This window comes from Montipora capricornis, chromosome 1 (genome assembly GCF_036669925.1).
Source record: "Montipora capricornis isolate CH-2021 chromosome 1, ASM3666992v2, whole genome shotgun sequence".
Lineage (NCBI taxonomy): Eukaryota > Metazoa > Cnidaria > Anthozoa > Scleractinia > Acroporidae > Montipora > Montipora capricornis.
In genome coordinates, this window is record NC_090883.1 from 32,090,790 (window position 1) to 32,106,528 (window position 15,739).

Below are 15,739 nucleotides of genomic sequence, written 5' to 3' on the forward strand. Positions count from 1 at the left end.
ATGGTCTTAAGTTTGCCCTGATAACAAGTGAAGGGTGTGTACATGAATAGATGAATAGACTCACAAAGATTCAAGTAAAAGTTGGATATTAAGGTCAGTGAGATTAGGAACACCTCTCTTCATAGCACCTGTTTCATAAAACAAATATTGAGTAAGGATAGATGGCCAAATGATGCCAGTCATGGGACCCCAAGCTGGGTGGAGAGTCTAGCGCGCTCCACTTGGTGCTTATGTCACTTTCGTGCTTCCCGAGGCCCAAATAGCCATGATGATACACCAATACCAGGTCATGCTCCATACAATCTATCAGGTCATTGCACACAATTACAGTAGTCAACTTTGTTGAATACCGGCTGAATACAGTTCAGCAGCTCTCTGTATTGTGACTGTTAGGATGTTTACAGATTTAGCTGTAAAACACATAATCACATGGTATACTGATCATTACAGATTTTCACAACAAAAGGTAGAGTGCATGAGTGTGTTGTTTTTGTTTTTGTGCATTCACAGGGTTTGGTTTTTAAATCAATGGAAGCGATGCTTTTTGCCAGCTTGCTGTGATATTTGAAGGGCGGCCTCATGTAAGATACAGTGGGCATAAACTTTGATAATCAGCCTGGTCTTAATTGCGTCGCTCATTGAAACCTCTCTCCCTGTAAAACACATAATCACATTATATTCTGATCATTACAGATTTTAACAACCAAAGGTAGAGTGCATGTGTGTGTTGTTTTAATTTGTTTTTGTGAATTTACAGGGTTTGGTTTAAATCAATGGAAGCAATGCATTCTGCCAGCTTGCTGTGATATTTGAAAGGTGGCCTCATTTGAGATAGGTGGGCATAAACTTTGATAATCAGCCTGGTCTTAAGTTTGCCCTGATAACAAGTGAAGGGTGTGTACATGAATAGATGAATAGACTCACAAAGATTCAAGTAAAAGTTGGATATTAAGGTCAGTGAGATTAGGAACACCTCTCTTCATAGCACCTGTTTCATAAAACAAATATTGAGTAAGGATAGATGGCCAAATGATGCCAGTCATGGGACCCCAAGCTGGGTGGAGAGTCTAGCGCGCTCCACTTGGTGCTTATGTCACTTTCGTGCTTCCCGAGGCCCAAATAGCCGTGATGATCAACCAATACCAGGTCATGCTTCATACAATCTATCAGGTCATTGCACACAATTACAGTAGTCAACTTTGTTGAATACCGGCTGAATACAGTTCAGCAGCTCTCTGTATTGTGACTGTTAGGATGTTTACAGATTTAGCTGTAAAACACATAATCACATGGTATACTGATCATTACAGATTTTCACAACAAAAGGTAGAGTGCATGAGTGTGTTGTTTTTGTTTTTGTGCATTCACAGGGTTTGGTTTTTAAATCAATGGAAGCGATGCTTTTTGCCAGCTTGCTGTGATATTTGAAGGGCGGCCTCATGTAAGATACAGTGGGCATAAACTTTGATAATCAGCCTGGTCTTAATTGCGTCGCTCATTGAAACCTCTCTCCCTGTAAAACACATAATCACATAATATACTGATTATTACAGATTTTAACAACCAAAGGTAGAGTGCATGTGTGTGTTGTTTTAACTTGTTTTTGTGCATTTACAGGGTTTGGTTTAAATCAATGGAAGCAATGCTTTCTGCCAGCTTGCTGTGATATTTGAAAGGTGGCCTCATGTGAGATAGGTGGGCATAAACTTTGATAATCAGCCTGGTCTTAAGTTTGCCCTGATAACACATGAAGAGTGTGTACATGAATAGATGAATAGACTCACAAAGATTCTAGTAAAAGTTGGATATTAAGGTCAGTGAGATTAGCAACACCTCTCTTCATAGCACCTGTTTCATAAAACAAATATTGAGTAAGGATAGATGGCCAAATGATGCCAGTCATGTGACCCCAAGCTGGGTGGAGAGTCTAGCGCGCTCCACTTGGTGCTTGTGCCACTTTCGCGCTTCCCGAGGCCCAAATAGCCGTGATGATCAACCAATCCCAGGTCATGCTCCATACAATCTATCAGGTCATTGCACACAATTACAGTAGTCAACTTTGTTGAATACCGGCTGAATACAGGTCAGCAGCTCTCTGTATTGTGACTGTTAGGATGTTTACAGGAACCATAACTGGGTCGCTGCCTGAGATTTCATGGCTGGTGTCAGAGGACCGTCTGTGTTCAAGCTGGGGTCACTCAGATTTAGCTGTAAAACACATAATCACATGGTATACTGATCATTACAGATTTTCAGAGTGCATGAGTGTGTTGTTTTTGTTTTTGTGCATTCACAGGGTTTGGTTTTTAAATCAATGGAAGCGATGCTTTTTGCCAGCTTGCTGTGATATTTGAAGGGCGGCCTCATGTAAGATACAGTGGGCATAAACTTTGATAATCAGCCTGGTCTTAATTGCGTCGCTCATTGAAACCTCTCTCCCTGTAAAACACATAATCACATAATATACTGATCATTACAGATTTTAACAACCAAAGGTAGAGTGCATGTGTGTGTTGTTTTAACTTGTTTTTGTGCATTTACAGGGTTTGGTTTAAATCAATGGAAGCAATGCTTTCTGCCAGCTTGCTGTGATATTTGAAAGGTGGCCTCATTTGAGATAGGTGGGCATAAACTTTGATAATCAGCCTGGTCTTAAGTTTGCCTCGATAACACGTGAAGAGTGTGTACACGAATAGATGAATAGACTCACAAAGATTCTAGTAAAAGTTGGATATTAAGGTCAGTGAGATTAGCAACACCTCTCTTCATAGCACCTGTTTCATAAAACAAATATTGAGTAAGGATAGATGGCCAAATGATGCCAGTCATGTGACCCCAAGCTGGGTGGAGAGTCTAGCGCGCTCCACTTGGTGCTTGTGCCACTTTTGCGCTTCCTGAGGCCCAAATAGCCGTGATGATCAACCAATCCCAGGTCATGCTCCATACAATCTATCAGGTCATTGCACACAATTACAGTAGTCAACTTTGTTGAATACCGGCTGAATACAGTTCAGCATCTCTTTGTATTGTGACTGTTAGGATGTTTACAGATTTAGCTGTAAAACACATAATCACATGGTATACTGATCATTACAGATTTTCACAACAAAAGGTAGAGTGCATGAGTGTGTTGTTTTTGTTTTTGTGCATTCACAGGGTTTGGTTTTTAAATCAATTGAAGCGATGCTTTTTGACAGATTGCGGTGATATTTGAAAGGCGGCCTCATGTAAGAAACAGTGGGCATAAACTTTGATAATCAGCCTGGTCTTAATTGCGTCGCTCATTGAAACCTCTCTCCCTGTAAAACACATAATCACATAATATACTGAACATTACAGATTTTAACAACCAAAGGTAGAGTGCATGTGTGTGTTGTTTTAACTTGTTTTTGTGCATTTACAGGGTTTGGTTTAAATCAATGGAAGCAATGCATTCTGCCAGCTTGCTGTGATATTTGAAAGGTGGCCTCATTTGAGATAGGTGGGCATAAACTTTGATAATCAGCCTGGTCTTAAGTTTGCCTCGATAACACGTGAAGAGTGTGTACACGAATAGATGAATAGACTCACAAAGATTCTAGTAAAAGTTGGATATTAAGGTCAGTGAGATTAGCAACACCTCTCTTCATAGCACCTGTTTCATAAAACAAATATTGAGTAAGGATAGATGGCCAAATGATGCCAGTCATGTGACCCCAAGCTGGGTGGAGAGTCTAGCGCGCTCCACTTGGTGCTTGTGCCACTTTCGCGCTTCCCGAGGCCCAAATAGCCATGATGATACACCAATACCAGGTCATGCTCCATACAATCTATCAGGTCATTGCACACAATTAGAGTAGTCAACTTTGTTGAATACCGGCTGAATACAGTTCAGCAGCTCTCTGTATTGTGACTGTTAGGATGTTTACAGATTTAGCTGTAAAACACATAATCACATGGTATACTGATCATTACAGATTTTCACAACAAAAGGTAGAGTGCATGAGTGTGTTGTTTTTGTTTTTGTGCATTCACAGGGTTTGGTTTTTAAATCAATGGAAGCGATGATTTTTGCCAGCTTGCTGTGATATTTGAAGGGCGGCCTCATGTAAGATACAGTGGGCATAAACTTTGATAATCAGCCTGGTCTTAATTGCGTCGCTCATTGAAACCTCTCTCCCTGTAAAACACATAATCACATAATATACTGAACATTACAGATTTTAACAACCAAAGGTAGAGTGCATGTGTGTGTTGTTTTAACTTGTTTTTGTGCATTTACAGGATTTGGTTTAAATCAATGGAAGCAATGCTTTCTGCCAGCTTGCTGTGATATTTGAAAGGTGGCCTCATGTGAGATAGGTGGGCATAAACGTTGATAATCAGCCTGGTCTTAAGTTTGCCTCGATAACACGTGAAGAGTGTGCACATGAATAGATGAATAGACTCACAAAGATTCTAGTAAAAGTTGGATATTAAGGTCAGTGAGATTAGCAACACCTCTCTTCATAGCACCTGTTTCATAAAACAAATATTGAGTAAGGATAGATGGCCAAATGATGCCAGTCATGTGACCCCAAGCTGGGTGGAGGGTCTAGCACGCTCCACTTGGTGCTTGTGCCACTTTCGCGCTTCCCGAGGCCCAAATAGCCGTGATGATCAACCAATCCCAGGTCATGCTCCATACAATCTATCAGGTCATTGCACACAATTACAGTAGTCAACTTTGTTGAATACCGGCTGAATACAGTTCAGCAGCTCTCTGTATTGTGACTGTTAGGATGTTTACAGATTTAGCTGTAAAACACATAATCACATGGTATACTGATCATTACAGATTTTCACAACAAAAGGTAGAGTGCATGAGTGTGTTGTTTTTGTTTTTGTGCATTCACAGGGTTTGGTTTTTAAATCAATGGAAGCGATGCTTTTTGCCAGCTTGCTGTGATATTTGAAGGGCGGCCTCATGTAAGATACAGTGGGCATAAACTTTGATAATCAGCCTGGTCTTAATTGCGTCGCTCATTGAAACCTCTCTCCCTGTAAAACACATAATCACATATGATACTTATCTTTACAGATTTTAACAACCAAAGGTAGAGTGCATGTGTGTGTTGTTTTAACTTGTTTTTGTGCATTTACAGGGTTTGGTTTAAATCAATGGAAGCAATGCTTTCTGCCAGCTTGCTGTGATATTTGAAAGGTGGCCTCATGTGAGATAGGTGGGCATAAACTTTGATAATCAGCCTGGTCTTAAGTTTGCCCTGATAACACGTGAAGAGTGTGTACATGAATAGATGAATAGACTCACAAAGATTCTAGTAAAAGTTGGATATTAAGGTCAGTGAGATTAGCAACACCTCTCTTCATAGCACCTGTTTCATAAAACAAATATTGAGTAAGGATAGATGGCCAAATGATGCCAGTCATGTGACCCCAAGCTGGGTGGAGAGTCTAGCGCGCTCCACTTGGTGCTTGTGCCACTTTCGCGCTTCCCGAGGCCCAAATAGCCGTGATGATCAACCAATCCCAGGTCATGCTCCATACAATCTATCAGGTCATTGCACACAATTACAGTAGTCAACTTTGTTGAATACCGGCTGAATACAGTTCAGCAGCTCTCTGTATTGTGACTGTTAGGATGTTTACAGGAACCATAACTGGGTCGCTGTCTGAGATTTCATGGCTGGTGTCAGAGGACCGTCTGTGTTCAAGCTGGGGTCACTCAGATTTAGCTGTAAAACACATAATCACATGGTATACTGATCATTACAGATTTTCACAACAAAAGGTAGAGTGCATGAGTGTGTTGTTTTTGTTTTTGTGCATTCACAGGGTTTGGTTTTTAAATCAATGGAAGCGATGCTTTTTGCCAGCTTGCTGTGATATTTGAAGGGCGGCCTCATGTAAGATACAGTGGGCATAAACTTTGATAATCAGCCTGGTCTTAATTGCGTCGCTCATTGAAACCTTTCTCCCTGTAAAACACATAATCACATAATATACTGACCATTACAGATTTTAAGAACCAAAGGTAGAGTGCATGTGTGTGTTGTTTTAACTTGTTTTTGTGCATTTACAGGGTTTGGTTTAAATCAATGGAAGCAATGCTTTCTGCCAGCTTGCTGTGATATTTGAAAGGTGGCCTCATGTGAGATAGGTGGGCATAAACTTTGATAATCAGCCTGGTCTTAAGTTTGCCTCGATAACACGTGAAGAGTGTGTACACGAATAGATGAATAGACTCACAAAGATTCTAGTAAAAGTTGGATATTAAGGTCAGTGAGATTAGCAACACCTCTCTTCATAGCACCTGTTTCATAAAACAAATATTGAGTAAGGATAGATGGCCAAATGATGCCAGTCATGTGACCCCAAGCTGGGTGGAGAGTCTAGCGCGCTCCACTTGGTGCTTGTGCCACTTTCGCGCTTCCCGAGGCCCAAATAGCCGTGATGATCAACCAATCCCAGGTCATGCTCCATACAATCTATCAGGTCATTGCACACAATTACAGTAGTCAACTTTGTTGAATACCGGCTGAATACAGTTCAGCAGCTCTCTGTATTGTGACTGTTAGGATGTTTACAGGAACCATAACTGGGTCGCTGTCTGAGATTTCATGGCTGGTGTCAGAGGACCGTCTGTGTTCAAGCTGGGGTCACTCAGATTTAGCTTCAGTTACAATGCCACCAAATTAAAACGCCTGATAACATACATGTACCAAGGACTGACGATTCCCGAGTGATGGAGGTGTTGCTTAATTTCTAGTATAGTGTATAGACAAACTCTGTTTAACAATTAAACATTTTCCTGATACAAAACAACATCTAATTTTTTCAGGGAGTGGGTAAGTGAATGTGTGAGAAAAAGGATAAAACTAGACAATCTGATGCTAAAATCTGTTTGATGATTCTGGTGAAAATTAAGGAATGATCTTCAAAGTTACATGTTGAGCAACTGCCAAGTAAGAATCCTGAAAAAATGTTCAGGTCCCCAGTGAGATTCCTGCGCATGATCTCTGAGATGCTACAGCTAACACTCCTCCAATCTTGGCATTGAATGAGCCACATCTCACAAGAGCAGGACAAACCAATGTGGAAAGAAAAATCGTAACACAGGGCAAAACTATGATGTAAGCCAAACTCTTGGAATGATTAGGAAACACATGGCTTGTTGACTTTATGGGAGTACAATACAATACAATACAATATTCTTTATTTTGAGAGGGTAATACATGTCAAAGCCATGCACGCATATTGATGGCAGGCAAGAGTTTTACAAACTTCACCGTTCCTGCAACTTCTCTTGAAAGATGGGTTTGGTTCCTAAAGGATCAAATTTTGTGCATTAATTCAGCAGTTTGCTGTGATATCACAAGCGACTGCTACTAGTGACAGTGTCAATGTGCATGGACTTTGATAATGATCAGTCTGGTAATAACTGTATCTCTTGATGAAACCACACAGCAAAACTTGACAAAACAGTACATAATCTGATCGTCACAGATTGGACAAAACACACTGCAAGCATAAAAAATGATAGCAACATTTGCCCGGATAACATGTGAAGTGTGTGACTGTACATCAATAGGTGGATAGACTCACATCAATTGTAGTTAATAATAATAAAATAATAATAATTGGCAGTGCTTAATCACCCTTTACTTGCAGTATTAGGACTGAATTGTGAAAGGGCACAGCTCACCGATGACAGCAAAGTTTGCCCTGATAACAAGTGAGAAGTGTGTACATCAATAGATGAATAGACTCACAAAGATTATAGCAAAAGTTGGATATTAAGGTCCGTGAGATTAGCAACACCTCTCTTCATACATGTAGCACCTGTTTCATAAAACAAATATCGAGTAAGGATAGATGGCCAAATGATGCCAGTCACGTGACCCCAAGCTGGGTGGAGAGTCTAGCGCGCTCCACTTGGTGCTTGTGCCACTTTTGCGCTTCCTGAGGCCCAAATAGCCGTGACGATCAACCAATCCCAGGTCATGCTCTATACAATCTTACAGGTCATTGCACACAATTACAGTAGTCAACTTTGTTGAATACAGGCTGAATACAGTTCAGCAGCTCTCTGTATTGTGACTGTTAGGATGTTTACAGGAACCATAACCGGGTCGCTGTCTGAGATTTCATGGCTGGTGTCAGAGGACCGTCTGTGTTCAAGCTGGGGTCACTCAGATTTAGCTTCAGTGAGAATGCCAAAATTAAAAGGCCTGATAACATACCAAGGGCTTAAGATTCCCGAGTGATGGAGGTGTTGCTATCCTGCATAGTGTAAAGAAAACGACTGTTGAATATATAAACATCTGATACAAAATCAACTTCAAATTTTTTCAGGAAGTGATTAAGTGAATGTGTAAGAAAAACGATAAAACTACACGTACATGTAGACAATCTGATGCTAAAATCTGTTTGATGACTATGGTGAAAGTTAAAGGAATATGATCTTTGTGATTTATTTGGTAGTTAGTGGTTTGTTTGAAGGATGTGCATTAAAACAAGGCTGTTTTGAGTATAGTTGCCATGTTGTGAAAACATGTTGTGTGGTTGATTACGGTATTTAATGATAATCTGGTTTAATCCATCGTACCTGTAACGATCCGTTGGTTTCTCAGTATTTAACACTGGCAACAAGGATGGGATTGATTGTGCACAATGACGGCAGTAAACATAGAAATTCAAGCCCTAGCATATTGTTTGATTGCAAAGGTAATTCATCAGTGTTAGCAACATGGTGGAAGAAGTGGCTCCAATCACTTCAATACTTTTTGGTGGCCAAGGGAGTGGCGAATGATGCACAAAAGAACTTCAATGCTTTGCTACTTTATTTAGTGGGAATAGAGGTTCAGGAGTTGTATGAAATGTTAACTGACCCAGGCCTGGGTGCTGCAGTTGAAGAAGATAGTCAGCTACCAGCATCTTACTTACTTACTTATTCGCAAATTGTTATTTCATAACAATGTACATTAAAATATCTGATGACATTAATTATTGTGGCAATACTACTAAATTCATAAATAATACTATCATTTTCTACACAACCATGTCATTGTGATGTGATTAAAAAATGTGATTGAAAAATGTGATGTTGTGTGGTTGATTATTGTAATGTGATTAAAAAATGTGATTAAAAAAGGCTGGCACAGTTGGTTAGTTCGCGGCCTTGGTGCATAAGGTCCCGAGTTCGATCCCCGGATCTGTCATCCTTGTTTCGACTTCTTTCGTTTCAGTGTAGGCTAAGTAGCTTTAAATACCCTTAAAACGGAGCACTGATGGAAAAGAGGGGGGTAAAATGAGCGCACCTTCAGCTTCCTGGGAGAATACTCTCTAGAGAGTAAAGGAACTTCCGATGTTAAATGAGGTGTACCTTGACATAAAATATCATGGGCACAAAAGGTGCTTTCAATTTGCAGTTAAAATATTATATTGTTCAAAGTTGGCATAAATTGAAGTTCCTAGGATGCATAAAAGAAAAAAACCTTACTCTTACCAGTGAATTAATGCACATGTAAGCAATGGTACATGGCAAGGCATTGAAACAATTTGGGAGCTCAATCAGATTGAGTTATGCCTCTATTAGCCTGCAGTGCAATGATCAAGTGTAAATCCATATCTGTTGAGAGAGGGTAAAAATAATGTGAGTCTAAAGTGCTACTATGACCAAAAAACAATTTTTGTTTTCTTTGGATTTCAAAACTAAACAGTAACTGATCCAAGTTTGAAGTCTTGATTCCAAAAAGACACCTGTTTATTTTAACTAGAATTTTCCTGTTTAATGGTCTGACATTACTACCTTTAAAATCTTGAGAGGGCTGGATTGAGGATTGAGGATAAAATGACATCAAAGACTCAATATTGAATAATTCACACTCACATAATACATGTAGCTACTCTGTGCCTTAATGGGGATAAGTTATGGGCGAAAAAATTTTGTTTAAGGCGCAGAGTAAGCTGAGGGTTAAGATTTTCCAGCGTCGCTGAATGGGAAGGTGGGAGGGGAAAACAGGACGAACTGAAACTAAGAGTGGACTTGCGAAAAGAGGGCGAAATATGGCAAGCGGGGTGTATAAAAGGCCCTATGAATTCAATGTCGGTAAATGGTGAGGGTTGTTTCTGTATTGGTAAGACAACGATCTGTATCACTTGTGTTTTGTACACTGGTCTGCTGGATTAATAACTAACGAGTCATACTAAGAACACACCCAGGCTGATCGAGAGTCAGTTAAGAATCTCTTTAGTTTTGTTTTGCGACAATATGAATAAAGATAAAGAAATGTAAAACTGTAGTCTAACAGGTCATTATTAGTATAGTCGAACTTCGTCAAATTTACTGAAGATACACCCGCCACACAACTTTAAGAACATGTTAAGAACGCTCTCACGCTGAAATCGCAAAAAGATAAGAACCTTTAGTTCTCAGCGCAAAAATTAGATGTTAATCTTACGTACATATAACGAAAGGGTGTATGCATGGTTATAATGGTCTTTCCTGGGCTAGAACTCTCAGCTTTCCACTGGACTCCACTGGTAGAAAGTTTACTTTTGAAGTTATTTTTCGGACACTTCTCTTGTAAGAACCATACGAGAATGAACTCGAGGTATGTACTGCGATATTGATTTCTCCTCGTAAAAACCTTACTTGGAAGTTTTTTGCTCACCTCCGTACAAACCCGAGTCCCCAACTTCGCCCAAGCGTCTCAACCGAACAAAACACGTTTTGCACGAATTTTGCACCATAGTATTAAAGTATGATAATTCAGATGATGGGAGACAGAGTTGCGTGACTTTGCCCCGAAAGGTCGAAAACGTGACTAAATGCATGATAGAAAAAAAAATCATGTGAGACATGGGTGAAAACTTAAAAGGATACGTTTGACATATACAAAGAGCGAAGATAAACACAAAACAAAAAGTTGCTGTAATGAATAAAAAAAACTCCCCACCCCAAGGGCAGTTTGGGAAGGAAAAGTATTGTTTCTTCGTGACGTACCATCTGAAACAGCAAGGTAGGTATACTTTACGAATTCGAAATATAAGTGCGGGTTGTCTCTTCAGAAGCCCCCAGTCTGGCATCATGAAGCTGGAATGGTGGGTAGAGGAAAGCCTTTGAAAGAAACCAAGGGCGAGAGATGATCTTACTGTAACAGGTACGCCAACGTGGTTCGTAAAAAAACTCGGAAGCGTTCACAAGTGAGGTTATCTCTCTTACCGTTCTGAAGGTATTCCAAGTCCTATAAGTGACATTTGGCTGAGTTGTGCTTCAAAACAAATACAGCCAGCTACGTTTTTCATTGATAGGACTGGACAGCTCAACACTTATAAAAAAAACTTCTAAAAAAAACCGCCAACCTTCCGTTTCTCAACTGAAACCAATTACCCACAATGCCTTTCAAAACCGATAAAATTAAAATAAAAAAACAACTATGTTTAGACGTCCTAGGCCCATTTAATATTATTTTAGCCTTCCGAAGTTCGACCAAAAAATCGGCCATTTTTGAAAATTTTCCCTTGGTCCCCCCTTTGCTGTTTTGCGAAAAATGGCCATTTTCGACACTTTTGCGAAAAATGTTATTTCTCCTCTAATAGGTCTTTTTTCATGCGGTTTTTTGCATAGCACAAATCTAGGATAGTTTAGCTTTCAATCCATACTAATTAGGCCATCAGGCGACTTGTATTTCCTATTATTTTAGCCTTCCGAAGTTCGACCAAAAAATCGGCCATTTTTGAAAATTTTCCCTTGGTCCCCCTTTGCTGTTTTGCGAAAAATGGCCATTTTCGACACTTTTGCGAAAAATGTTATTTCTCCTCTAATAGGTCTTTTTTCATGCGGTTTTTTGCATAGCACAAATCTAGGATAGTTTAGCTTTCAATCCATACTAATTAGGCCATCAGGCGACTTGTATTTCCTATTATTTTAGCCTTCCGAAGTTCGACCAAAAAATCGGCCATTTTTGAAAATTTTCCCTTGGTCCCCCCTTTGCTGTTTTGCGAAAAATGGCCATTTTCGACACTTTTGCGAAAAATGTTATTTCTCCTCTAATAGGTCTTTTTTCATGCGGTTTTTTGCATAGCACAAATCTAGGATAGTTTAGCTTTCAATCCATACTAATTAGGCCATCAGGCGACTTGTATTTCCTATTATTTTAGCCTTCCGAAGTTCGACCAAAAAATCGGCCATTTTTGAAAATTTTCCCTTGGTCCCCCCTTTGCTGTTTTGCGAAAAATGGCCATTTTCGACACTTTTGCGAAAAATGTTATTTCTCCTCTAATAGGTCTTTTTTCATGCGGTTTTTTGCATAGCACAAATCTAGGATAGTTTAGCTTTCAATCCATACTAATTAGGCCATCAGGCGACTTGTATTTCCTATTATTTTAGCCTTCCGAAGTTCGACCAAAAAATCGGCCATTTTTGAAAATTTTCCCTTGGTCCCCCCTTTGCTGTTTTGCGAAAAATGGCCATTTTCGACACTTTTGCGAAAAATGTTATTTCTCCTCTAATAGGTCTTTTTTCATGCGGTTTTTTGCATAGCACAAATCTAGGATAGTTTAGCTTTCAATCCATACTAATTAGGCCATCAGGCGACTTGTATTTCCTATTATTTTAGCCTTCCGAAGTTCGACCAAAAAATCGGCCATTTTTGAAAATTTTCCCTTGGTCCCCCCTTTGCTGTTTTGCGAAAAATGGCCATTTTCGACACTTTTGCGAAAAATGTTATTTCTCCTCTAATAGGTCTTTTTTCATGCGGTTTTTTGCATAGCACAAATCTAGGATAGTTTAGCTTTCAATCCATACTAATTAGGCCATCAGGCGACTTGTATTTCCTATTATTTTAGCCTTCCGAAGTTCGACCAAAAAATCGGCCATTTTTGAAAATTTTCCCTTGGTCCCCCCTTTGCTGTTTTGCGAAAAATGGCCATTTTCGACACTTTTGCGAAAAATGTTATTTCTCCTCTAATAGGTCTTTTTTCATGCGGTTTTTTGCATAGCACAAATCTAGGATAGTTTAGCTTTCAATCCATACTAATTAGGCCATCAGGCGACTTGTATTTCCTATTATTTTAGCCTTCCGAAGTTCGACCAAAAAATCGGCCATTTTTGAAAATTTTCCCTTGGTCCCCCCTTTGCTGTTTTGCGAAAAATGGCCATTTTCGACACTTTTGCGAAAAATGTTATTTCTCCTCTAATAGGTCTTTTTTCATGCGGTTTTTTGCATAGCACAAATCTAGGATAGTTTAGCTTTCAATCCATACTAATTAGGCCATCAGGCGACTTGTATTTCCTATTATTTTAGCCTTCCGAAGTTCGACCAAAAAATCGGCCATTTTTGAAAATTTTCCCTTGGTCCCCCCTTTGCTGTTTTGCGAAAAATGGCCATTTTCGACACTTTTGCGAAAAATGTTATTTCTCCTCTAATAGGTCTTTTTTCATGCGGTTTTTTGCATAGCACAAATCTAGGATAGTTTAGCTTTCAATCCATACTAATTAGGCCATCAGGCGACTTGTATTTCCTATTATTTTAGCCTTCCGAAGTTCGACCAAAAAATCGGCCATTTTTGAAAATTTTCCCTTGGTCCCCCCTTTGCTGTTTTGCGAAAAATGGCCATTTTCGACACTTTTGCGAAAAATGTTATTTCTCCTCTAATAGGTCTTTTTTCATGCGGTTTTTTGCATAGCACAAATCTAGGATAGTTTAGCTTTCAATCCATACTAATTAGGCCATCAGGCGACTTGTATTTCCTATTATTTTAGCCTTCCGAAGTTCGACCAAAAAATCGGCCATTTTTGAAAATTTTCCCTTGGTCCCCCCTTTGCTGTTTTGCGAAAAATGGCCATTTTCGACACTTTTGCGAAAAATGTTATTTCTCCTCTAATAGGTCTTTTTTCATGCGGTTTTTTGCATAGCACAAATCTAGGATAGTTTAGCTTTCAATCCATACTAATTAGGCCATCAGGCGACTTGTATTTCCTATTATTTTAGCCTTCCGAAGTTCGACCAAAAAATCGGCCATTTTTGAAAATTTTCCCTTGGTCCCCCCTTTGCTGTTTTGCGAAAAATGGCCATTTTCGACACTTTTGCGAAAAATGTTATTTCTCCTCTAATAGGTCTTTTTTCATGCGGTTTTTTGCATAGCACAAATCTAGGATAGTTTAGCTTTCAATCCATACTAATTAGGCCATCAGGCGACTTGTATTTCCTATTATTTTAGCCTTCCGAAGTTCGACCAAAAAATCGGCCATTTTTGAAAATTTTCCCTTGGTCCCCCCTTTGCTGTTTTGCGAAAAATGGCCATTTTCGACACTTTTGCGAAAAATGTTATTTCTCCTCTAATAGGTCTTTTTTCATGCGGTTTTTTGCATAGCACAAATCTAGGATAGTTTAGCTTTCAATCCATACTAATTAGGCCATCAGGCGACTTGTATTTCCTATTATTTTAGCCTTCCGAAGTTCGACCAAAAAATCGGCCATTTTTGAAAATTTTCCCTTGGTCCCCCCTTTGCTGTTTTGCGAAAAATGGCCATTTTCGACACTTTTGCGAAAAATGTTATTTCTCCTCTAATAGGTCTTTTTTCATGCGGTTTTTTGCATAGCACAAATCTAGGATAGTTTAGCTTTCAATCCATACTAATTAGGCCATCAGGCGACTTGTATTTCCTATTATTTTAGCCTTCCGAAGTTCGACCAAAAAATCGGCCATTTTTGAAAATTTTCCCTTGGTCCCCCCTTTGCTGTTTTGCGAAAAATGGCCATTTTCGACACTTTTGCGAAAAATGTTATTTCTCCTCTAATAGGTCTTTTTTCATGCGGTTTTTTGCATAGCACAAATCTAGGATAGTTTAGCTTTCAATCCATACTAATTAGGCCATCAGGCGACTTGTATTTCCTATTATTTTAGCCTTCCGAAGTTCGACCAAAAAATCGGCCATTTTTGAAAATTTTCCCTTGGTCCCCCCTTTGCTGTTTTGCGAAAAATGGCCATTTTCGACACTTTTGCGAAAAATGTTATTTCTCCTCTAATAGGTCTTTTTTCATGCGGTTTTTTGCATAGCACAAATCTAGGATAGTTTAGCTTTCAATCCATACTAATTAGGCCATCAGGCGACTTGTATTTCCTATTATTTTAGCCTTCCGAAGTTCGACCAAAAAATCGGCCATTTTTGAAAATTTTCCCTTGGTCCCCCCTTTGCTGTTTTGCGAAAAATGGCCATTTTCGACACTTTTGCGAAAAATGTTATTTCTCCTCTAATAGGTCTTTTTTCATGCGGTTTTTTGCATAGCACAAATCTAGGATAGTTTAGCTTTCAATCCATACTAATTAGGCCATCAGGCGACTTGTATTTCCTATTATTTTAGCCTTCCGAAGTTCGACCAAAAAATCGGCCATTTTTGAAAATTTTCCCTTGGTCCCCCCTTTGCTGTTTTGCGAAAAATGGCCATTTTCGACACTTTTGCGAAAAATGTTATTTCTCCTCTAATAGGTCTTTTTTCATGCGGTTTTTTGCATAGCACAAATCTAGGATAGTTTAGCTTTCAATCCATACTAATTAGGCCATCAGGCGACTTGTATTTCCTATTATTTTAGCCTTCCGAAGTTCGACCAAAAAATCGGCCATTTTTGAAAATTTTCCCTTGGTCCCCCCTTTGCTGTTTTGCGAAAAATGGCCATTTTCGACACTTTTGCGAAAAATGTTATTTCTCCTCTAATAGGTCTTTTTTCATGCGGTTTTTTGCATAGCACAAAT

At 39.3% G+C, this 15,739-nt stretch overlaps 1 protein-coding gene across 1 annotated transcript in view; it reads right to left on the reverse strand.

Moving 5' to 3' along the window:
* LOC138038882 (syndetin-like) overlaps nucleotides 1-10,764 on the reverse strand; it is a 77,648-nt gene extending 66,884 nt beyond the window's left edge. The window contains exons 1-2 of the mRNA XM_068884970.1: nucleotides 10,656-10,764; nucleotides 9,488-9,610 (exon numbers count right to left, since the gene is read on the reverse strand). Of these exons, the coding sequence (XP_068741071.1) occupies nucleotides 9,488-9,505 (18 nt within the window). The 5' untranslated portion in view covers nucleotides 9,506-9,610; nucleotides 10,656-10,764. The remainder of the gene's footprint in view (nucleotides 1-9,487; nucleotides 9,611-10,655) is intronic.
* Between the last annotated feature and the right edge of the window lie 4,975 nt (nucleotides 10,765-15,739).